The sequence below is a fragment of the Lathamus discolor genome, unplaced genomic scaffold, assembly GCF_037157495.1.
Source record: "Lathamus discolor isolate bLatDis1 unplaced genomic scaffold, bLatDis1.hap1 Scaffold_125, whole genome shotgun sequence".
In the NCBI taxonomy this organism is placed as follows: Eukaryota; Metazoa; Chordata; class Aves; order Psittaciformes; family Psittacidae; genus Lathamus; species Lathamus discolor.
Window position 1 is genome coordinate 86,227 of NW_027069154.1, and position 24,240 is coordinate 110,466.

Consider the following 24,240-nt stretch of genomic DNA (forward strand, 5'->3'; position numbering starts at 1 on the left):
TGGGATCCCGCTCGGGGGTCCAGCTGCGCCCCCTCCCCTCTGCCTCGTACCGGCTGCGCCTTGCGCATGTGCCGGATCCCGGACTACAGCTCCCAGCGCGCCCCGCGCGGGGAGCCGTGCGCTGATTGGCGGAGGCGGGCCCAGGGCGTGAGGCGGAGCTGCTCCCGGCAATGGCGGCGGCCGAGCGGGCGCGGGGTGAGGGCGAGCGGGCGCGGCGCGGGTCTGGGGGGCGCTGCAGAGCCCGGGGAGCGGGGCTGGGGTCTGCGGCCCCCCGAGGCTCTGGGCAGTGGGGCCGGGCGCTGCGGGGGTGCTGGGGAATGCGGGGGGCGGGTGCGAGCGCTGGGCAGTGGGGCTGCGAGTTGCCTGGGAGTATGGGGTGCTGCGAGCCCGGGCCGTGGGGGCTGGAGCTGTGGGGGTTCCCGGACCTTTCCGTGCCCGCCCCGGCCACACGGCCCTGGGGATGGAGCGGGGCTGTTGTGGGGGGCCTGGGGGCTGTTTCCCCCCGGGGGGAGGTGCTGCTGGGGCAGCCGATCCCCGGCACCCAGGAGGGGGCAGAGGTGCCGCTGACCCTGAGCCAGGTTTTGGCTCCTGGGGCGGGATGGGGAGGAGGGACGGAAGGATGAAAACCCCGAGGGTGCAGATAAGAACAGTTTAATAACCGAAGCACAGTGCACTAGTACTGGTAATAGTGGTAATAATGGTAACGGGAAAAACAAGAGGAGAGGAAAGAAAGGGAAAAGGAAAAAAAGCCCAATAAACACAAGTGATGCCCAAGACACTTGCTCAGCACCCGCTGACTGATACCCAGCCCGACCCGAGCAGTGATCCTCCCCTTCCGAATAACTCCCCCCGGTTTATATACAACTAAAAGGTCAGTGTGTTGTCAGCATTGCTCTTGGAATAAAGCCAAAACACAGCAGTGCACCAGGTACTAGAAAGCAAACGAGCACTGTCCCAGCCACAACCAGGACAGTATCCACCCCTTATTCCACAGCATTTGTGTCATGCCGGGCCTCCCGCTTCCCACCGTCATCTTTCCCGTCTTTTGAGACTTACACATATACATATATCTACACACCCCCACAGAGATATCACTCCCTTAGTCTACGGACCATCCCTACAAAAGTCCGTTGAATTCATTCAGGCCATGGCTTGGGGCTCCATCTGCCATAGCAGTGTCTCCAGGCAGGAAAGATGGATGGGGTGTGGTGTTGGGTTGTTGGATGCTGAAGCCAGTTCCGATTCCATCACCGCGGCACCTGTCCATTCGGATCAAAGTCCATTCTTCATCAGTGTGGTGATCAAGGGAGTCAGGTTCAGATCCTCAAACCCAGAGCGGTGGGGACAGAGGCCACAAGGTGTCCCGCGCAGTGATGGGTGTTCAGCCGCCATGGAGGCGATCACGGAATTCAGTATTAGACAGCATCATAAAGTTCAATTCACTGGCTCTTTTCACCCCAAATCAGATCTCCTTCAGGTACACACCGGACTTCCCCATCCTCCTGCAATACCCACCAAATGCCCCCAGCTCTTGGAGCAAAAGCAATCCCACAAGCGGGTTTTCTTTTGCTCGAAGCAGCGATAACCAGGACTGGTTGCCCCAGCACACCCTTTATGCCACCACGGGAACTTTATCTCCCTCTATGGTATGTAAAAGTTGTGACTGGGCTGGGTCAGGCCTGTTGGCAGCTCCTCTGGTGTTGACCAACCAGGTGGCCTTTGCTAAGTGTATCCCAGTGTTTGAAAGTCCCACCACCCGTTGCTCTCAGTGTGGTGTTCAGCAGCCCATTGTACCACTGGACTTTCCCAGAGGCTGGTTCATGGTGGGGGATGTGATATAGCCGCTCAATGCCATGCTCATGGCCCAGGTGTGTCTAAGGTTGTTCTGGAAATGAGTCCCATTGTCTGACTCAGTTCCCCCTGGGGTGCCGTGTTGCTACGAGATTTGCTTCTCAAGGCCCAGGATAGTGTTCCGGGCAGTGTTGTGGGGCACAGCGTATGTTTCCGGCCACCCGGTGGTTGCTTCCACCACGGTAAGCACACGGCGCTTGCCTTGGTGGGTTGGTGGGAGTGTGATACAGCGAATGTGCCAGGCCTCCCCGTATTTGTACTTCAGCCATCGTCTGATAATCCTCAGTGGCCCGACTCTTGGGTACATGAGCATCTCCATGGCATACCTTCACCACCAGGTTCTGCATCTGGGCAGCGATATCTTGCCACAGTGCAGCAGCCCAGATGGGTTTCCCTCTGCGCTGCCAGTTGCTCTGCTTCCATTACTGCAACCACCCCCACAGGGCACTTGCCACCATCCATGAGGAAGTAGAGATAAAGCACTGGAGATTTTTCTCATTCATTATGTGGTGGGGCTTCTTCAGCATCTGTTCTCTGGTGACATTCCAAAATCGGTGCCTTCTGGCCAGTCCACGGTCACTTCCAGGATTCCTGGACAACTGGGATTTCTATCTGAGCTCGTTGTGTCATCAGTGCAACCCCCTTCCTTAATCCCTGTAGCATCAGTTGTATGACGTGTAGGCCTTCCCTTTGAGCATCCAGCCCAGCACGGGCAAGCGGGGTGCCAGGAGGAGCTGTGCTTCAGCGCCAGTCACTTCTGAAGCAGCTCGATCCCCTTCAGAGGCTGCCAGTATCTCTTGTTCAGGTGGGCTACAACCAGCCTTGGATCCTGTGTGTCCCCGACTCCAAGAGCCGAGGGTTCGACCTCGAGTCTCCCCTGGAGCTTTCTGCCAGAGGCTCCAGGTAGGCCCATTCTGCGCGGCTGGGGTGCAGAGCACATTTCCCATCTTGCCCAGTCCGGACTGGCCCAAGGGCATAAACTATCTCCTGTTGAATTTGTTCAGAGGCTTGTTGTTGCTCAGGGCCCCATTTGAAATTGTTCTTCCTTGGGTCACTTGATAGAGCTTACAATCAGACTGTAATGTGGGTTGTGCACGGGCCCTGTGGGGCTATTAAAGGGTGAGTGGGACCTGCTGAGCACTCCTGGGCTCTCCAATCAATGGATCAGCTCCTGGATGGCAATCAGGGAGTATCGGTTGGTGCCATATTGCCGCCGGTGCACTGCTGTGGTGGTGATGGGCACTTGCTGTTCTACCTTCATCAACCCCACCACAGAAGGATCCTGTGAGAGACCAGGCAAGGCGGAGAGCTGCTGCATTTCCTCTGTCTCCAAGACAGCGCTACCAAAAGCTCGTCAGTCACCTTTGGGCAGTGCCTGTCACAGGCGTTGGAGTAGCCTCAGTGCCTGTTGCTGGCATTGAAATAGCTGTGCCACCTCTTGCTGAGGTAGTAGTTGCGGTGCCTGTTGTAGGGGTTGGAGTGGCTGCAGTGCCACATCTCTTTTATTTGTATATGTGTGTCTATATGTTTCCATGTGCACTGTAACGTGACGAGGCAGTGGATTTTTACTGGAAGCTTCAGGCCAGCCCTGGATCTAGGACTTTTCTTTCGGGTATCTTAGAGCTGTCTGTGAAGGAGAAGGGGTTTTGCAGCACAGCAGAAACAGTGGCAGAGTCCCAGCCCCTCCAGCATGACTTTGAAACCCTCCCACAGTCCCGCACAGCATTAATCAGTATCTCCTGCAGGACTGGTCCAGGGACATCTGCATCACTAGACAAGAGCAGGACCGCAGCAGAAGCAGCATGAGCGCCTGGCAGACTTTGACTAGGACTAGTAGTTGGTAGTGAGGGTGCTAGTGCTTAGTCCAAGTGTGTGGTATGTGACTGTTTGAAGGGTGTGAGAACCCTGTGTACAACCACATTTGGGATTCCCCAGCGCATCTGGGGATACTCTGCTGTCAGGGCAGTAGGATCTCCATGAAGGTTTCATACAACCCTAAGATAATACTGCACAAGAATTGGGACAAAAGAAACCAAAACAAACAAACAAACAAAAAAAAAACCCCAAGAAAACAAAACAACAAAACCTAAACACCAAAAGGTGAGACAATGAAGAAATAATCAAAGCTTTTGTGCACCCTTTATAAAAAAATCTGAACTCCTTTGAGGTTGGCTGTTAAGAAGGAGGAAGAGAACTGTTAGAGCTGAACCCAGGACAGCTGTGCAGCAATAATTGGCAAGCTTTCCAGGGATTTATGCCCACCACACCAAGCTCCAGATTCTGCTCTAAAACACATACAGAAATATGTGTATTAGAAAGAAAACTAAAATCTACTCCCCCCACTTCAGACCAGATGCGGATTGGCTTTAAGAATCACACCAAGTGTGGCTCTGACACCAGAAGCACCTGAGCCTGCAGTGCTTTTACAGCAAGAGAGAGAACACTTGTAAAGAGAGATGAGAGGCTTCCACCCTCCCTGTGGCTCCCCATAACCCGAACCAGGTACAGTCGGAGCAGACAGGAAGGGGATGCTTTTGCTCTGCCTTTCACTTACTTCAGTCAGTTCTAACTGTGTGTTCCCTTTGACTCCAGAGCTTTTCCTTCTTTTCAGGTTTTTTTTTGGAGACCTCTGTGTCACCTTATGGCAAGATGCTACTTAGAAATGGAATCCAGGCATGCCAGGGAATCCACAAGGCTAAATGAATGCGTACTTTGTCTATGAACACTGGTTTGAGTTTATACACATGCTGGTAAACGAAGAGAAGCAAAACTGTTGTCAGGATCTAAAAGCCCAGGGAGGTGCTGATCTCTTCTCCCTGGGATCCAGGGACAGGAGACCTGGGAGTCAGGGGAGGTTCGCACTTCATAGAAGGAAGCATTTCTTCACAGAGAGGGTGTTCAGGGGGTGGCACAGGCTTCCTAGAGAGGTGGTTGATGCCCCAAGGCTGTCAGCTCTCTGCCCAGGCTGGAAGTCAAAACACAGAGCTTGCACCAGTTACTAAGAAGGAGCAAAACGGCTCCTGGTAAACCCAGGACAGTGTTGAAGAGGCATTTGGACAATGCTTTGGCTTTTGGTCAGCCCTGAATTAGTCAGGCAGTTGGACTAGGTGGTGGTTGTAGGTCCCTTCCAATGAGCTAGTCTATGCTCTTCTGGTCTGTGCTATGCTCTGCTCTGCTCTGCTGTGCTATGTTGTGCTATGCCATCCCATGCGATTCTATGCTATACTTTGCTGGTCTGTGCTATGCTGTTCTGTGCTGTGCTGTACTATGGCATGCTTTGCTATGCCATCACATTCCATGAGGTGCTGTGCTGTCTTATGCTGTGCTACAGCACGTGTTGGTGTCCTCAAGATGAAAAGGACATGAAGCTGTTGGAGCAAGTGCAGAGGAGGGTTGTGAGGATGATCAGGGGCTGGAGCACCTCCTCTGTGAAGACGGTAAGAAAGTTGGGGGTGTTCAGCCTGGAGAAGAGAAACTGTGTGGAGACCTCATAGCAGCGTTCCGGTATCTACAGGGGGCCTATAAGGATGCTGGGGATAGACTCTTCGTTAGGGACTGTAGTGACAGGACAAGGGGTGATGGGTTCAAACTTAATCAGGGGAAGTTCAGGTTAGATATAAGGAGGAAGTTCTTTACTGTAAGGGTGTTGAGGCACTGGAATGTGTTGCTTGGGGAAGTTGTGAATGCTCCATCCCTGGCAGTGTTCAAGGCCAGGCTGGACAGAGCCTTGGGTGACATGGTTTAGGGTGAGGTGTCCCTGCCCATGGCAGGGGGTTGGAACTGGATGATCTTAAGGTCCCCCCCTATCCAAACTATTCTATGTTTCTCTGCTGGGCTGTGCTGGGCTGTGCCGTTCCCTTCACTGCCATGAATCGCATGATGAGGCTGTTGTTTGCCTGAAAGCTCAAGTGTTTTTTCAGCTCCAGAAACAATTTCAAGACACACAAAGGTAACAAGTGGAAACAGGATTTAATTTCATTTCATATGATGCAGAAGCTCTTCCCTGTGAGGCTCTGGCACCGGGTGCCCAGAGAAGCTGTGGCTGCCCCATCCCTGACAGTGTTCAAGGCCGGGTTGGACACAGGCGCTTGGAGCAAGCTGCTCCAGTGGAAGGTGTCCCTGCCCGTGGCAGGGGTTGGAGCTGGAGGAGCTTGAAGGTCCCTTACTCGATTTCGTACGCCCCTTCCTCTTATTTATTTATCTCCTTTTATGGTTTGATTTGGTAACTTTCTGGCAGAGATGTGGTACCCCAACTTCCTGTGTAACCAGCCTGCACCTGCTTAGTTTCCCAGGCTGTACAAAGACATTGTTTTTAACCACAGAGTTTGTCTTTCATCCAAAAGACGATCCTGTCTTTAACCACAGAGTGTGTCTTTCTAAGTTATGGTGTCTCAAACCCTTTGTCTTGTTCCCTTAGTAACTTAGCCCCATGGCCAGTATTGAAAAATCTTAGTATTGCAAGGCCTTAATATTGATCTTAAAGCTTTAATATTGTGAATATTAAACCAGCAGTTTGCAGCGGTTTAGCTTCATAGGCTGTACAAGAATAGCGTTCTTTTGCACCACAGAGCATGTCTGTTGCCCAAAGATGACGTTGTCTTTAAGCACAGAGCGTGCCTGTTTAAGTCATGGTATTTCAAACCCTTTGTTTCGTTCCCTTAGCAACTTAGCCCCAGCCCCAATATTCAAAGTCTTAGTATTACAAAACATTAATACTGCAAAGCCTCATCCCCAATATGCAAAGCCAGCAGTGTTTCTCTCTCATGCCTGATTTTTCCCCGTTGGGAACCTGCCATTTTCTTTTCATAGAATCATAGAATGGTTTTGGTTGGAAAGGACCTTAAGATCATCCACTTCCAACAGGCTGGGACACCACTCAGTAGCCCGTGCCACCCAAGGCTTCGTCCAACCTGGCCTTGAACACCGCCAGGGCCTCCCCACCCTCACAGTAAATGCAGTTGTTTTCATCATTCAGAGGATCTTTTTGGTAAAGGATCAACGTAGCTTATAGATGACATCACTAAGGGCACAGCTTCTAACTACCCAAGTTTGGATCATGAATTCGTTTATCCACCATGGAGCAAGAGTAGTCCTAAAGCGTTGCTGCCTGGTTCTTACTTGTTCTCAACATGCACCAAGTAACAGAAAAGACCAGAAGGAGAAGCTCTTGGGGTTTTATTTCTGGTGTTTAGGCAGTGGCAGTAGAGAGGAGACTGAGGTGTGGGAGCAGGCAGCTGTAAGCACAGCTTCCCTGGGATACCTGCTGAGTGGCTTGCTTTGCTTGTCTCTCTTTCCCAGTGCTTTTAAATCCTGAATTGTGAGAGTGAAATGAATCCGTTGATCTCAACAGAGCCCTTCTGCATGGAAATAGCTGCTCAGGAAGGAAAGATGTTGCATCGATGTTTCCTCTGGAAAATATAAGTGCTTTATGACACAGAATTGTAAAGGCAGTTTGTTTTTTTCCCCTCAACTTCTCCCTTTTAGAAAGTAAGTATTAGGCACCCTTTATGCCGTTGTTTCTGTCAGGAAGCTGGAGGCTCTGCTGGAAGCAAACCTGAAGCTAGTGTTTGGCAACAGCTCTCTGCTTTTTCTTTCTTTTCCCATGTAGTTTACTAAGGGGGAGAAAACATGAGGAAGCCTCTGTCCAAGGGGCATTCAGAAGGGAAGGAGCAGGAGATGGGGAGTGGAACAGAGGCAGAGCTAGGACTTCATATCCTCCCAAGTTTTTTGTTACAGAGGAAAGAGACTAAATGGTGTAAGAAGACCTGTTCCACCCTCTGAGATTCTTCACAGCAGGTTTTGGAGAGGCCAGCTTCCTGAAGAGGAAAAACTAGGAGCAAAAGTTGTGTTGTGTGTTCCCCTCACTGCACCCCTTCTCTGCTCCCCTTCTCACTCCCAATTTGCCCTTCTGCCCTCTGAGGTCAGTACGAAGCAGTGGGCAGGTGGGTTTGGGAGCCTCAGACCCACAGTGTCCGTGCACTGTGTGGTGTGTAGCCAGACGTGCGTCTCTGTTATCATCCACTCCCATTCCTTCTTCTGCTTTGTTACACTCCCATTCCTTCTTTCTCTTTGTTAATCAAGACTTCCCTTTGGTTGTTTTTTACAATGTGATTTCCAGTTCCTATCCACAAATGTCCCTCCATCTCTACGATAGCTGGAGAATAGTACAGCTGCTGAGACTGCAATTTGGCGCGTCCTGGCTACGTTGAGGAGTTTCTCATAAAAATACAGGCCAAAAGAGACATACCGCATCCTACTGGGAAAGCAGGAGTGTTTGTGGCAGTAGGCCAGGAGGCCCCTCTGAACAAGTCCCTCTGGTCCCTGAAAGTGGAGGTGTGGGATGCGCTCGTCGTGCCTTCCCTGCTGCCATTGTCAGGGCTTTCTGACGTCCGGAAAGTAAGCACTGTGAAAGGCTAACCCAGGACTATGGTTTTCCTGCGTCTCTAAGGCTTTAGTGTGAGAAGTTTTCCTGGGAAAGTGGTCGCAGTCTCTGTGTTTTGAGTCTTGTGCTTGGAGCAAGCATTCAGAGCAGTCTCACTGAGGAGTAGTCATGAGCACTGTGAAGAAGCTGTTGAAGAGCGCTGACATTTCAGTCCAAAAGTTTACTCTGTGGATTTGAAGAAATCACAGCTAATGTTAGTGAAACCGGTTTTGGCAGGATGCGTGGTTTGTTACCAGTGCACCGTAGAACGGACCCTGGTGAAAACAGTTTGACCTTGTAAAATGTCAGGCAGTTGAGCTAACCCCAGTTTTAAAGGGAACTTGACTGTGCAGTGAAATTCCTGAAGCTGTCAAGTGTGAGGATCTGGGGTGCAAAGTCCTCAGGCTGTCCCTACTTTCCATCACAGGAGGTTTGTCAGGGTTAGGAGCAGATGCTATTATTATGGTTCTGTTTCCTGGCCAGCTGCTTTAAGGTTTCAGCCGTAAAGAGCTTTTGGTTGATTTTGGTGCCTCCTTCTGACCAGGCAGAAACAGGCAGCTTTCACAGTGTAGCATTTGCCCATAGTGATTTTGCCCGCAGTGCACACGCAGTGTGTTCAGTGCAAGCAGGGGAGCCCCAGAGTTTTTGCGGGGGTGTTTTACAGACCTCACTTCTCAGAGGCAGGGCTACAGATGCCTGTAACAGTGCCTGGGTTGTTTCAGCTTAAAAGCGTTCTGTGAAAACACCTTCTCAAAAGTTAGCAGTCTTTAGCTCACATACTTCTTTAGACCAAATGCTTCTGGTTTTGGAGATGTCTTGGCATGAAAGACCCAGGGTCTGCTTGGGATTTGTTTGGGTTTGTTTTTGTTTGTTTGTTTTGTGTGGGCAGTATCACCAATCACAATGGTAGAATTTAAATATCAATCCATGCTGTCAGGTTTTGAATGGTAGGATGTACAAGCACCCTTAATCATAACATTACTTAGGTCCACTTCCATAGGAACAAGACCATTTTGTTTCACTTCAGCATTCTGGAATGTGCCAGCCCCGTAGTGTTAATAAACCTACAGTGCCCTATAAGACAGGTGAGTGAAATACCGAGATTGCCTTTTAATCATGGTGCTTAAGAGGTAGACATACGTTTGTTTGTTTTAAAAATTCATATCCTTCAAAATGCACTCGCAAGTGCATTGTGTCCCTTCCCAAATGCTGCAGTAAGCATTACTGAAGGCAATTCCATAAAAGAGGGCAGTTTTGCAGGTGGCCTTTTCTCTTGCTTTTTGATTGCGCTGACTTTCCTTACCCTTCTCTACCCCCGTGTCCCTTCTTTTCTTGCAGCTTTGTGTCTCAAAGTTCCCAGGCAGGTTTGTGACCTACACTGATGTTCAGGCTTCCTACAGATACAAACGCGATCAGTGGAATTACTTGAGGCAGTTCTGCAGACCTGGTTTTAGGGGTCCTCACAAGGTCTGCGTGTATCAGGAGGTGATGGAATACATGTGTTTTCATCAAGCAATGTGTAATACGCATGATTTTCCTGAGCTACAGCAAAGCTTTGAATTATTCTGATTTCACCATATAAGGAGTTGTCCCATACATATGTTTTCAGTGATTTGGTAAGGGATGAAGGTCTTGTATGCACATCAGATCCCTAACTCTTTCAGTGATTACTATTTGCTTAAAGAGAATCTGCAGCTACCCATGTGGTTGCGGTATTGTGGCAAGTATCCTTTAGTACTTAAGTGCTCCACAGCAGTCGAGTAGTGTCTCAAACCAGTTCTTAAGGCTCCTGTGTTATGTAGAGCTCCTCAGTAATTTAGCTAGGAAAAGAAGTCTGTCTTTCGTGGAACTGATTTTGGACTCAAATGTACTGTGTTATTTCTCCCATCTCTAAACCACCCTGCAATTCAGCTATGTTAGTTGTGTTAAATTCTTACTCTCTAAGAGAAAAGTAAGGGCGAGGCAAGGAGCAATCGCCCAGTCATTACTGCCTTATCTGCCGATGCAAAGTGAAGAGGTCTTTCTTTTTTGTCACTAGAAAAGTTAAGAATAGTCTTTTCCCAAATCACACTGAGAGGCTGGATTCTCACATCATGACTGTGTCTTGCAGGTCCACCAGTCAAGTTTGGGGAGGAGGCTACAGAGTCCAGTTTGGGGCATTTTCTCAGAGTGTGTGGGAAACAAAACCCACGTAGTTAATTCTGCTACGTATTCAGCGTTCCCGGTTTTCCTCTTTTTAGTCTGTTGGTGAAGCCCTACGTGATGACGATTGTCCTTCGATGATCATTCCAAGCAGGCCTTGTGAGTGGTTCTATTTCTTACACACACCTTAGCAGATTGTAAGCATTCCCGTGAAATCACAACCCCAGTCTGAAAAGTGTTCTGTGGCAAGATCGCAAGGTGCTGGCTCTTACCTGGCAGTGGCATCCATTCAGTTTTAAACAGTTTGAAAGTATAAAGATTTATCATAATTTTTTCTGGAGAGCCATCCATGGACACTTGGAGTGTGATTGGGTCAAGCTGAGCTCTTTCTTGCTCTTGAATCATCACTGATAAGAAATGCTTTACAGCGCAAACTGTGCCTTCCAAAACCTGTGAGCACCCAACCCAGCCCAAGCTGTTGACATGAAGGAAATGCCACGACGGCAGAAAGGCTCATCTGGGCAGCTGTTGAAGTTCTTGTGGTACTTGAGCCCAGTTACAGGGCACCTTGCTTTTCGGTGCTGCACATAGTGCTGCCTGTGCAGGGCGGCAGAGGAATTAAGGGGACAAAAAGCTGGTTTTGTCACTGTGGTCAGCAGGGGCTTTTGAGTAGACAAGCACAGGTCTCAGAGCTCAAGAGTATCTGTCACTGTCCTAGAAGCTCATGCAAATGAGGAACTGCTGTTTATTTTGCCATGCTTTAAAATAGAGATCGTGTAAGGCAGGCACAGGCTGTCAAAAAGAGAAAATAATGGATGAAGCGATAAAGAATTAAAAATCTGCATGACGCAAAAGGCAGAAAATCATTTGCAAAGAAGCTCTTACCCTCTTTTAGACTCCAGCCACAGGTGAAGATCAGAGACGAAGGAAAAGAGACATGCAACTGATGCTACGTGGAGTAAATGGTCTGCACTAATTACACAACGCGCTCGAATAGGAAATCCCAGTCGTCCAGGCATTCTGGAAGTCATCATGGAGTGGCCAGAGGGCAAAGATTTCGGAATGTCAGCAGAGGAGGAGGCGATGCGTGCTGAAGAGCCCCCACCATATAACGAACTGTCAGAAAGTGAAAAACAGTATGCCTTGTTTACTGATGGGTCCTGCCGTATTGTGGGAAAGCATCGGAGATGGAAGGCAGCCGTATGGAGTCCTCGGCGACAGGTTGCAGGAACTGCTGAAGGAGAGGGCGAATCGAGTCAGTTTGCCGAGGTGAAAGCCACCAGCTGGCCCTGAGCATCGCTGAACGAGAAAAGTGGCCAGTACTTTATCTCTGTACTGACTCATGGAGGGTTTGGGGTGGTTTTGTGTGTTTTGGGTGTTGTTTTGGGCTGTTTTGGGTCCATTTTGGTGCTGTTTTGGGCGTCTAACCCTGTATCCCATAGGAGAAGCAGGACAAGGTGGTTTTGGGGTGTTGTGGGGTGTTTCGGGGCTGTTTTGGTTCTCTGACCCTGTATCCTATAGGAGAAGCAGGACAAGGTGTTTTTGGGGTGTTTCTGGCTTCTTTGGTGCACTGAAATTGTGTCCCATAGGAGAATCAGGTCAAGATTGTTTTGGGTTGGTTTTGGCATGTTTTTGGGGTGTTTGATTTTTTTTATGTAGTTTTTTGTGTGTTTAGGGTGTTTTGGGGCTCTGACGCTGTATCCCATAGGAGAAGCAGGACAAGGTGGTTTTGGGGTGGTTTAGTGTGTTTTTGGGGAGTTTATGGGGTGTTTTGCGGCTCTGGCCCTGTATCCCATAGGAGAAGGATGACAAGGTCATTTTGGTGTGTTTTGGGTTGTTTTTTGCGTGGATTTTCAGTTTTCTGGTGGCGTTTTGGGGCTGTTTTGGTACTCTTATCCTGTATACTGTAGGAGAAGCAGAAGAAGGTAGTTTTGGGACGTTTTAGGTTGGTTTTGGGGTGTTTTTGGCGTGGTTTTGTGTCCTGATCCTGTATCCCATAGGATAAGCAGGGCAAGGTGGTTTTGGGGTGGTTTTGGGGTGGTTTTGGGGGCTGTTTCGTCAATGTTTTGGGGCTCTGACCCTGTATGCTATAGGAGAAGCGGGACAAGGTGATTGTGGGGTGGTTTAGAGTTGATTTTGAGCAGTTTTGGGGTGTTTTGGGTCTGTTTTGGAGCTCTGACCCTTTATCCCATAGGAGAAGCAGGACAAGGTGGATTTTTGTGGTGTTTCAGGATGTTTTGGGGTGGTTTGGGGTTTGTTTTGAGCTCTTTTGGGCTGTTTTGGGGCAGTTTTGGGGCTCTGACCCTTTATCCTATAGGAGAAGCAGGACAAGATGGTTTTGCTATGGTTTAGGATGTTTTTGGTTTGTTTTGGGGTGTTTTGGGGTTTGTTTTGAGCTATTTTGGGCTGTTTTGGGGCACTTTTGAGGCTCTGACCCTGTATCCCATAGTAGAAGCAGAACAAGGTAGTTTGGAGGGGTTTTTGCTGTGTTTTGGGGTGTTTGGGTGTGTTTTTGGTCTGTTTTGAGCTGGTTTGGGGCTCTGAGCCTGTATCCCATAGGAGAAGCATGACAAGGTAGTTTTGGTGTGTTTTAGGGTGGTTTTGGTGTGGTTTTGTCATGGTTTTGTGGTCTGACCCTGTATCCCATAGGAGAAGCAGGAAAAGGTGGTTTTTGGGTGGGTTTGGGGTGGGTTTGGGCTGTTTCAGTAATGTTTTGGGGCTCTGACTCTGTATGCCATAGCATAAGCAGGGGAATGTGATTTTGGGGTGGTCTGGGGTTGGTTTTTAGGTGTTTTGGGCTCTTTTGGGGCTCTGACCCTGTATCCCATAGGAGAAGCAGGACAAGGTGTTTTTTTGTGGTGTTTTAGGATGGTTTTGGGTTTGTTTGGGGTTGTTTAGGGGATCTTTTGGGCTCTTTGGGGGCTCTTTTGGGGCTCTGACCCTGTATTCCGTAGGAGAAGGAGGACTAGGGGATTTTGGTATGTTTTGGGGTGTGTCGGGGCTTTTTTGGTGTGCTGAAAGTGTGTCCCATGGAAGAAGAAGATTAAGATGGTTTTGAGGTGGTTTGGGGTTTTTTGAGGCTCTGAAGCTGTATCCCATAGGAGAAGCAGGCCAAGGTGAATTTGGGGTGTTTTGGGGTGTTTTGAGCATTTTTGTGGGCTTCTTTTTTTTTTTGTGGTGTTTTGAAACAGTTTTGGTCTCTGACCTTGTATTCCATAGGAGAAGCAGGACAAGGTGGTTTGGGGGTTTTGGGGGGTGTGTTTGGGCTGTTTTGGGGCTGTTTTGGGGCTGTTCTGGGGGTCTGACCCTATATCCCAGAGAAGAAGCAGGACAAGTTGATTTTGCTGTGTTTTGGAGTGTTTTGGGGCTCTTATTAGGCCTCTGACCCTAGGACAAGGTTATCTTGGGGTGTTTTCGGGGTGGTTTTGGTTTGTTTTGCGGCTGTTTTGGTTCTCTGACCCTGTAAACCATAGGAGAAGCAGGACAAGGTGGTTTTGGTGTGTTTCGGGGCTGTTTTGGTTCTCTGACCCTCTTTCCCATAGGACAAGAAGCACAAGCTGGTTTTGGGGTGTTTTGGGGGCTTTTTTGGGGGTCTGACCCTGTATCCCATAGGATAAGCAGGACAAGGTGATTTTGGGGTGGTTTTGGGGTGTTTGGGGTGATTTTGGTTTGTTTTGCGGCTGTTTTGGTTCTCTGACCCTGTAATCCATAGGAAAAGCAGGACAAGGTGGTTTTTGGGGTGTTTTCGGGTGTTTCGTTGCTGTTTTGGGGCTTTAAACCTCTTTCCCAGAGGAGAAGCAGGACAAGGTGGTTTTGCGGTGTTTTGGGGGTGGTTTAGGGCTGTTTTTTCAATGTTTTGGGGCTCTGACACTGTATCCCATAGGAAAGGCAGGACAAGGTGATTTTGGGGTGTTTTGGAGTTTTTTAGTGTGTTGGGGGGCTGTTTTGGCGCTCTGAAGCTGTATCCCATAGGAGAAGCAGGAGAAGATGTTTTTGGGGTGGTTTTGGGATGTTTTGGGGTGTTTTGGTGCATTTTCTGGCTCTGAACCTTTATCCTATAGGTGAAGTAGGACAAGGCTTTTTTAGTGTGGTTTAGGGAGTTTTGGGGATTTTTTTCAGTGTTTTTGGGGTGTTTCAGAACAGTTTTGGTCTCTGACCCTGTATTCCAAAAAGAAGCAGGACAAGGTGGTTTTGGGGAGTTTTAGGGAGTTTTGGGACTGGTATTGGGCTGGTTTGGGGCTGGTTTGGGGCTCTGACTTTTTATGCAATAGGAGAAGAAGGAGAAGATAATTTTGTGGTGGTTTTGGGGTGTTCTTGGGATGGTTTCTGGGTGTTTTGGAGGTGTTTTGGGGCTGTTTGGGGACTCTGATCCTGTATCCCATAGGAGAAGCAGGAGAATGTGGTTTTGGGGTGTTTTAGTGTTTTTTAAGGTGGTTTTGGGGTGGTGTGGTTTTGGTTTTGAGCTGTTTTGGGCTGTTTTGCAGCAGTTTTGGGGCTGTCTTGGGGCTCTGACCCTGTATCCCATACGAGAAGCAAGACAAGGTGGGTTTGGGGTGGTTTTGGGGTGGTTTTGGTGTGTTTTAGCGTGTTTGGGGGGTCTTTTGGGGCCGTTTTGGGGCTCTGACCCTGTATCCCATATGAGAAGCAGGACAAGGTGGTTTTGGGTTGTTTTGGGATGTTTTAGTGTGTTTTTGGTGTGTTTATGGGGTGTTACGTGGCTCTGACCCTGTACCCCATAGGAGAAGCATGAGAAGGAGGTTTGGGGTGGTTTTGGGTGTCTTGGGTATTGTTTTGGGCTGTTTTGACTCTTTTTTGGTGCTGTTTTGGTGTCTAACCCTGTATCCCATAGGAGAAGCAGGACAAGGTTGTTTTGGAGTGGTTTGCAGTGTTTTGGGGTCGTTTGGTGGAGGTTTTGAGCTGTATTGTGCTGCTTTGGGGCTGTTTTGGGGTCTGACCCTGTATCCCATAGGAGAAGCAGGACAAGGTGGTTTTGGTTTTGGTTTGGGGTGTTTAGTTTGTTTTGTGGCTGTTTTGGGGCTTGTTTAGGGCTCTTACCCTCTATACCATAGGAGAAGCAGAAGAAGGTGGTTTTGGGGGGGGGGGTTTGGTGTGTTTTGATGCTGTTTTGGGGCTCTGCCCTGTATCCCATATTAAAAGCAGGAGAAGGTGGTTTTAGGGTGTGGTTTTGGTCTGTTTTGGGACTGTTTTGGGGCTATGACCTGTATTCCATAGGAGAAGCAGGTCAATGTGTTTTTGGGGTGTTTTGAGGATTTGATTTTTTTGGTCAAGGTGGTTTTGGGGGGATTTTTTGGTGTGTTTTGATGCTGTTTTGGGGCTCTGACCCTGTATGCCATAGGAGAAGCAGGACAAGGTCGTTTTGGGGTGGTTTTGGGGTGTTTTGGGGCTGGTTTGGGGTTGGTTTGGGGCCCATTTTGGACTCTGTATTCCGTAGGAGAAGGAGGACAAGGTGGTTTAGGGGTGTTTTAGGGTGTTTTTTGGGTGATTTTGTGCTCTGACACTGTATCCCATAGGACAAGTAGGACAAGGTGGTTTTGTTGTGTTTTGTGGTGGTTTTGGGATGTTTTGGGGGTGTTTGAGGGCTGTCTTTGTGCTGTTTCGGCGCTGTTTTGGGGCTCTGACCCTGTATGTCATAGGAGAAGCTGGACAAGCTGGCTTGGGGGTGTTTTTGTTGTGGTTTGTGGGTGGTTTTGAGATGCTTTGGGGATGTTTTGTTTTTGCTGTTTTGGGCTGTTTTGGGACTGGTTTGGGGCTGGTTTGAGGCTCTGACCCTGTATCCCATAGGAGAATAGGGACAAGGTGGTTTTGGGGTGTTTTGGGGTTGTTTTGGGGCTCTTTTTGGGGTGTTTAGGGGCTCTGACCCTGTATCCCATAGGAGAAGCAGGGCAAAGTGGGTGTGGGGTGTTTTGGGGGTTTTTGGGCCTGGTTTTGTTCTCTTTTGGGGCTCTGACCCTGTATCCCATAGGAGAAGCAGGGCAAAGTGGGTGTGGGGTGTTTTGGGTGTTTTTGGGCCTGGTTTTGTTCTCTTTTGGGGCTCTGACCCTGTATCCCATAGGAGAAGCAGGGCAAGGTGAGTTTGGGGTGTCCGTGCTGCCTGGATGCTATAGATGGAGATGGAGAGCAGGGAATGGGGCGGTGGAGGCACTGCCCTTCAGTCTCCGGAGCTTCTTGGTCCAGGTTTGTTTGCTCCGCCGCTCTGGTGCGCTGCTGAGGATGAGCACGGCCTGTGCCGCCAGGGAACAGAGGCAGGGACCAACCTCATGCAGCAGCGGTTCCAGGGCTGTGATCCAAAGAGACCGGGATGAGCTCCCCCATAGCCTCCAGCATCCCCCCAGCCCGTGTGGGGGATGAGCAGGAGCACCTGTGGTAGGGACTGGGAGCACTGGGAGGGACTGGGAGCACCTGCAGCAGGTAGTGGCAGCACTGGGAGGGATTGGGAGTTGAGCACAGCTGCAAACAGGAAGACCTGCGGTAGGGTCTATTGAACCCCCAGCAGTATCTGGGGCCATAGTGGCCTATATTGGTCTGTACTGGTTCAAACTGGTGCATGCTGCTCCCTACTGGGATGTGTAAATTTGTGGCCAACACCCAGCTGGGTGGGAGCGTTGATCTGCTGCTTTCTGCTTGGTTTCTGACATTACCCAGGTGGAACTTTGACATCGTGTAGTGCTTCCCACAGTGCTGTTGCTGCTTCCCCTGCCTCTGTGGGGCAATCTCCTCTGATGAAGACCTCATCTACACAGTGGTACAATTTCACCTTCGGAGGAAGTGAGACCTCGTGTGGGTTTGTGGTGTTCATGGGAGGGAGCTGAGACCCCTTCCAGTCTCAGGGCTACAATCCCAGGATGAGATGCCTCAGCTAACCGGGCTGAATCCCATCCTTCAGCAGGGGTAAAGGAGATGCCAGCGTGGGCTGGCCTGGCTGTGCTGTCTGATGATGGGACAAGAAACAGGCTGCCCGCACAAGTGGTTGTGTCACCATCCCTGGAGGTATATAAAAGACCTCTTAGGTATATAAAAAGACTTTTTATATACATGGAGATATTTAAAAGACATGTAGGTGTAGCACTTAAAGACATGGCTCAGTGGTGGACTTGACAGTGTTTGGTTATTGGTTGGATTCAATGTTCTTAAGAGTCTTTTCCAGTCTAAATGATTCTGTAATTCTAAGAAAAGCTGATGTTCAGACCAAAGTCTGTCTCTCATCACAGAAACGGCACTGCAGGAAGGCAGTGTGTCTCCAGCTGACGGAGGGAGCATCAGTGCTTGCTTCAGGCTCTTTCCCATAGGGTTCCCCTGGAGCCCCAGGGAGCCCTGGATGAACCTCAGAGGGGCAGAGGCAGAGCCACCTTGGGCTGGGCCTCTGCTGCTGAGCTGGGCCGGGCTCCTGGGACGCAGACAGATGCTGGCAAGCAGGCAGCGCTGCAGAGAGACAGCTCTGCCCAGGAGCAGGGCTGGGGCACTGCCTGCAGGCACTCAGGGGAGACCTGAGAGCCTCAGAGAGCTTAAAGGCACTTGGCAGTGGAGGATGCTGAGAGCTCCCTGCAGGAGAAACACTCCCAGCCCTGTGCATGGTAAGGCTCTGGGTGCAGGGCAGTGCAGCTGCGGTTCCTGGAGGGATCTCCTCAAGCTGCTGCCTCGGACAGTCCATGGGATCTGTCAGGAGCACTCTCTTGGTTTCTCTGTGTAGATAAGGAGGATGTGCTGCAGAGCAGGGCTTCCCTCTGCGCCCTGCGAGGGCCAGGACAAGGCAGGTCCCTTGTCCCAAGGCTGGCTGCAGGGTGTGAATGTGGGTGTGCAGCCAGGGGTGCCCAGCGCTGCCCTTGCGAGCAGGGTCCCTGTGTGCTGGGCAGGGATTCTGCTGCCTGCCAGGGCAAGCACTCAGCCTGCCCGGGAGCTCACCACGGCGCTGGGGGAGAAGCTGGGGGAGAAGGAACAACCCCTGTCAGGAAAGGAAAAGTATTTGTGTGCACTGGAGAGGGTGCTGGGTGGGTCAGGGCTGCTCAGAGCTCCACATCGCTCTGAGCACGTTTGCAGAGGGTCCTTCTGAAAGACACTGAGGCACCGTCTGCCTTAGAAGGAAGGATCCTGAGCTCTGATGTTTTTCCCTCTTGGTGGGCAGGCTGGGCAGTGGGAGCTGGGAATTTACTTCTCTGCTTTGGAGGAGGCAGCGAGCGTCTTGTCAGGACTTGTGTGAGCTGCTCCTGAGCCGCTGCCCAGGTAGAGATGCCCCTGGGCAGAGCCCTGCTGCCGGGAGGGGTGTGCAGGGCACAGCTGAGCACACAGCCCATGGGATGGGCTCTGGGAGCCCTGAGAGGCAGCAGAGCTGGGCACAGAGCAGCAGCTGCTGGCAGGGACAGCTCCAGGCAGCAGAGACATGGGCAGGGAGTGGGGGGAAAGTGCAGCCCGGCCCTGGCGAGGGTACGTTCAGGCAGCTCTCTTGGTGGCTGGCACTGGAGGTGGCTGCTGGCCATGCTGTGCTGGGCAAGGAGCTGACTGTCTCACTAGAACATCTCCTCTGCAGTTCCCTGTCTGCTCTGCCTGTCCTGCTGGGCTTGCGACCTGCCCCCAGACAGGCACAGGTCTCCCATAGGGTCCTTGGGAGCACAAAGCCTTCCCTTGGGGTCGGCACTCTGCCATCAGAGTCCTTGGCTTCCTGCTCTGTTTATCACAGCTGCACCAAGGGCTGGGAGTGTGAAGTTCTGCCCTTTGAGTCAGCAGGGCTCCCTACCAGTTGTTCTTTATCTCATTCTTTCTCCTTTTCTCTATTTATCTGTGTGCGCAGTAATAGGACAAGTGCAGGGCAGCTGGGAACAAGAGTGATGGACTCTGCAGCTCTCCAGACTATGCACTAATCCACGGTCTGCTGAGCCCTTTCATCTGTCCTGTCCTAATACTGACCACATGGGCAGTTACAAAAAATAGGATTTCTACACCTACAATAGCACTTGTCAGATGAGAAACTTCTGAGAAATTCCTAACAAAGTCACGCTGAGGCTCTGCTCTGCAGCCAGCATCTTCATAGTTGTGAGTGCAGGCACTGAACCTCTGATACATCTGACATCCCTCGTGGGTATAGGAGCTTTCACAAAGCAGCTTTGTAAAATCCCTGCAGCGGCACAGAGCTGAGTCCTTGAAGCCACAGTGCTTCTGCCAGGACACTCAGCCACCAGCACCAGGAATGGGGAAATGCATTTGAACTTGAGGGGATTGTAGAAATCTTATGGGAAATGAACTGGTTTTATCCTGAGCAGTCTCCTGTAACCTGTCACTGCCTGTTTCTCCTCTGACAGTGCCCCATGCCCAGAAGCACCAGATGTCCAACGGCAGCTCCATCACCCATTTCCTCCTCCTGCCATTCGCAGATAGGCGGGAGCTGCAGCTCTGGCACTTCTGGCTCTTCCTGGGCATCTCCCTGGCTGCGCTCCTGGGCAACGGCCTCATCACCAGCACAGCCTGCGACCAGTGCCTCCACACCCCCATGTACTTCTTCCTCCTCAACCTCTCCCTGCTGGACCTGGGCTGCTTCTCCACCACTGTCCCCAAATCCATGGCCAATTCCCTCTGGAACACCAGGGCCATCTCCTACACAGGTTGTGCTGCACAGGTCTTTTTCTTTCTCTTATTCATTTCAGCAGAGTATTTTCTCCTCACTGCCATGTCCTATGACCACTACGTGGCCATCTGCAAGCCCCTGCACTATGGGACCCTGCTGGGCAGCAGAGCTTGTGTGCACATGGCAGCAGCTGCCTGGGGCACTGGGTTTCTCTGTGCTCTTTTGCACACAGCCAATACATTTTCACTACCCCTCTGCCGAGGCAATGCTGTGGAGCAGTTCTTCTGTGAAATTCCCCAGATCCTCAAGCTCTCCTGCTCACATTCCTACCTCAGGGAAGTTGGGCTCCTTGTGCTAAGTGTCTGTTTGGTACTTGGCTGTTTTGTGTTCATTGTGGTGTCCTATGTGCAGATCTTCAGGGCTGTGCTGAGGATCCCCTCTGAGCAGGGATGCCACAAAGCCTTTTCCACGTGCCTCCCTCACCTCGCTGTGGTCTCCCTGCTTGTCAGCACTGGCACGTTTGCCTACCTGAGGTCCCCTTCCATCTCCTCCCCTTCCCTGGATCTGGTGGTGTCAGTGCTGTACTCACTGGTGCCTCCAGTATTGAACCCCCTCATCTACAGCCTGAGGAACCAGGCGCTCAAGGATGCTGTGAGGAAGCTGGTGACTGGATGTGTTTCAGCAGCCACACACTGCCTGCTGTCCTCTGCAAAGGGCTCCCAGTGTAGTTCATGAGAAGCCAAGTCTGTCTTTGCTGCTTTACATTTGTTTTCCTGGTTCAATTTGTGATGATGTTGTCTTCATAGAAATGTCAGTTTCCATCTGTTCCTGCTTAAGTAGCCACTCGTGTTGTGTGAGCCACACACTTTGTGTCAGTGGTGGTCTCTCACTTTATTTAAGGGGAATAAATGATCCTGAAGAAACTTCTTCTCTTGATACGTCCTCACATGGCAGGAATGAAGGGGAATGAAATCAGCTTTCTGGCTGCTCCAGCTCTGAATACAGAGCCAGGCTCCTGTCCATGGTGCCTGGTGGGAGGACTAAAGGTGATGGGGGATAGTGACAGAGGAGAGGTTCAGCCAGGACAGAAGGAAACCTTGTTCCCATCGGCTCAGGCAAGTGCTGCATCAGGTCACCCAGAGAGGCTGTGCAGTCTCTGGCCTTGGGGATTTCCAGCTCGGCCTGAATCAAGCCTTGAACCACTTGCTCTGAGCCTTTTTCTGACAGGTTGGACTTGAGACCTCCTGGGGTCCCTTCCAGCCTCTGTTCTCTTCTGATCCTACAATGATGGGATTATGAAGGGCCACAAAGGTGCTCTGAGGGCTGGAGCAGGTCTCTGGGGAAGACAAGCTGAAAGAGCTGAGGGTGTTGAGCCTGGAGAAGGTTCCAGGGAGACGTCTTAGCAATCTGCCCATATCTAAACAGGGCCTACAAGAAATTGGGTGAGGGGCTTTTTACAATGGTGTGCAGTGACAGGACAAGGGGGAATAGCTTTAAGCTGAGAAAAGGGAGATTTAGGTTGGACATTTGGAGGAAGTTGTTCCTTTTGAGGGTGGTGGGACACTGGCACAGGGTACCCGGAGAAGCTGTGGCTGTCCTATCGCTGGCTGTGTTCAAGGCCGGGTTGGAAGGCACTTGGAGCAACGTGCTCTAGTGGACCACTCTAAAACACCACCATAACACCCAGAAATACCCCTGAGAGACCTAAATAAAACCTCCAAACCACCTGCACAACACCTAATGGACACCCTAAAACATCCCCAGAGCCCCCAAAACACCACTGGCATCCCCCAAGCACCTCATGTCCTTGTCCTCCCCCTGCTGTGATGCTGTGGCCTGAAACAAACCCTAAACCCTAACCCCAAACCCTGACGTAAACCCCTGTTCCTGACCCTAATCCTCACTTGTTTTTATAATGTTATAATATTATAATAGAATGTAATGAAAATTATGCTGAAATAAAATAAAAAATGAAGTGTCCTGGGTTCAGCAGTAGCAGTCATTTTTCTCCTTCTTAGTAGCTGGTGCAGTGCTGTGTTTTGACTTTCAGCCTGAGAACAGCACTGATAACACCGATGTTTTTAGTTGCTGCTCAGTAATGTTTACTCTGACCCATGCCCTGGGATTAAGAGTCCCATGCTCTACTGACTGAGCTTGCCAGGCCCCACGTTGGGCACCAAAAAGCACTGTCGTGGTTTAAGCTCAGTCAGCCATGCAGCTGCTCTCTCACATCCCCCCCTTCTTCCTCCCCAGTCCCGGAGGGATGGGGAAAAGAATGGAAAGAATGTAACTCCCACGGGTTGAGATAAGAACAGCCCAGTAACTACGGTACAACACAAACCACTACTGCTACCACCAGTAATGCTAATGATAAGGTGAGTAACAAGGGAAGAGTATACCACCTGCTGACCGATACCCAGCCCAGCACGAGCAGTGATCTAACCCTTCTGGGTAACTGCCCCCAGTTTATATAGTGGGCATGACGTGCTGTGGTACGGAATACCTCTTTGGCTAGTTTGGGTCAGGTGTCCTGTCTCTGCTTCCTCCTGGCTTCCCCTCCTCCCTGGCAAAGCATGAGACTCAGAAAGTCCTTGGTCAGAGTAAACATCACTGAGCAGCAACTAAAAACATTGGTGTTGTCAGCTCTGTTCCCAGGCTGAAGGTCAAAACACAGCACTGCACCAGCTACTAAGAAGGAGAAAAATGACTGCTGCTGCTGAACCCAGGACATAAATTCAAAAAAAACACAGATTCAGTAAAAAGAAAGAAACCTGCCTTTTTGCTCTTCCTTCTTCCTCTGTCTATTCCGTCTCTCCAAAGAAAAGATTCATTGAATCCTGGAATAACTCAGTTTGGAAAAGACCCCTGAACATTGTCTTGTCTGCCTACCCTGCTCAAGGCAGGGTTAACCGGGTGAGATCATTCAAAGGCTCTTCCTTTCCTGCTGTCATCCACCAAGCAGCTGAAAAGGCACTCCATCATATTAGACAGGGAGCTAATAAAGACAATCAACAGTGTTGGCCCAGCTGCTTGCACTGAGGGGTGTCACTGGTAAGTGGCTGCCAGGAGGAATCTACCACTGGTGACATTTGGGCTTGATCCACCAGCCCGCTTCCCACTCACTCCATCATTCGTTTCTTCAGCCCAGAGATCACCAACTGGCTATAAAGAGATTATTAATGATCCAGGTACAAAACATGCCCTTTTTTCCCCTACCCACACAGGTTTGGCAATCGCTTTCTTGTCCTACAAGCACCTAGAAGTGGCTGCAGGTGTATTTGGTCCATCACCTTCCAAGGGACTGGGCTGAATTGCCCAGCCTGGGATTACCAGGAGCCTCCTTCTTGCCCTTTGTGAGGAAAGGTTTGATGTCCGCCTTTTCCAAGGACCCCAGAAGCTCTCTGATGGCTCTGACACGTTTGAGGGCACAATCCAGAAAGGATGATGTGAGCGTTCGCCATGGGCCTGCCCAAGGCATGTGAGAAAAATCCCGCTGGGACACTGGGGGCTGTTCCTGGGGTCACACCCAGCAATGGCAGGGCCCTGGTGTCCACATCCGAGCTGTCCTCATGCACTCCTGTCATGGTTTAAGCTCAGCCTCATACACTCAGGGCTGTTCAGGGACACGAGTCCTCCCTGTGCACACACAGAGCCCTGCACTGCAGCAGCAGCGTCTCTCTGGCCTCCTGCTGCCACTGCCAGAGGCTGGAGGCACCTCAGCCCTGCGCTGTTGCCGCCCTGCCGCTCACCTGGGGGCCCAGCAGCACAAGGAATGGGAACGGGGACCTTGGCTCGAGGAAGCACATCCCAGTGCTGCATTCAGGTAGGTTCCCAAGGCACATTGCTATCAAAGGGAAGTGACCTCAAGACACTGTAAGACACGTAACTGCCCCCCAGGGGACCCCCAGTGACACCCCAGACCCATAACTGCCCCCCAAGGGACCCTCCTGTAACCCCCGGGACCCATAACTGCCCCCAAGTGACACCCCGGACCCATAACTGCCCCGCAAGTGACCACCCCATAACTCCCCAGACCCATAACTGCCTCCCAAGTCACCCCCCAGACCCATAACTGACCTGCAAGTGACCCCCCCATAACTCCCCAGACCCATAACTGCCCCTCAAGGGGTAACCCAGTGACCCCCCATACCCATAGCTGCCCCCCGAGGGATCCCCCCTGTAACCCCCCAGACCCGTAACTGCACCCCAAGTGACCTTCCAGACCTACAACTGCCCCCTAGGTTACTGCCAA

At 50.8% G+C, this 24,240-nt stretch overlaps 1 protein-coding gene across 2 annotated transcripts; it reads left to right on the forward strand.

The window, feature by feature from the left end:
* The first annotated feature begins 185 nt into the window (after positions 1–185).
* On the forward strand, positions 186–20,735 carry LOC136006261 (olfactory receptor 14A16-like). Of its 2 annotated transcripts, none has more exons than XM_065664300.1 (2): positions 186–195; positions 19,726–20,735. In XM_065664300.1, the coding sequence occupies exon 2, from the start codon at positions 19,749–19,751 to the stop codon at positions 20,721–20,723; it is 975 nt and encodes a 324-aa protein (XP_065520372.1). In that variant the 5' UTR covers positions 186–195; positions 19,726–19,748; the 3' UTR covers positions 20,724–20,735. The 2 variants fall into 2 exon arrangements, with proteins under 2 accessions (XP_065520372.1, XP_065520373.1); XM_065664301.1 differs by lacking the exon at positions 186–195 and adding an exon at positions 10,560–10,573.
* Positions 20,736–24,240: the final 3,505 nt, after the last annotated feature.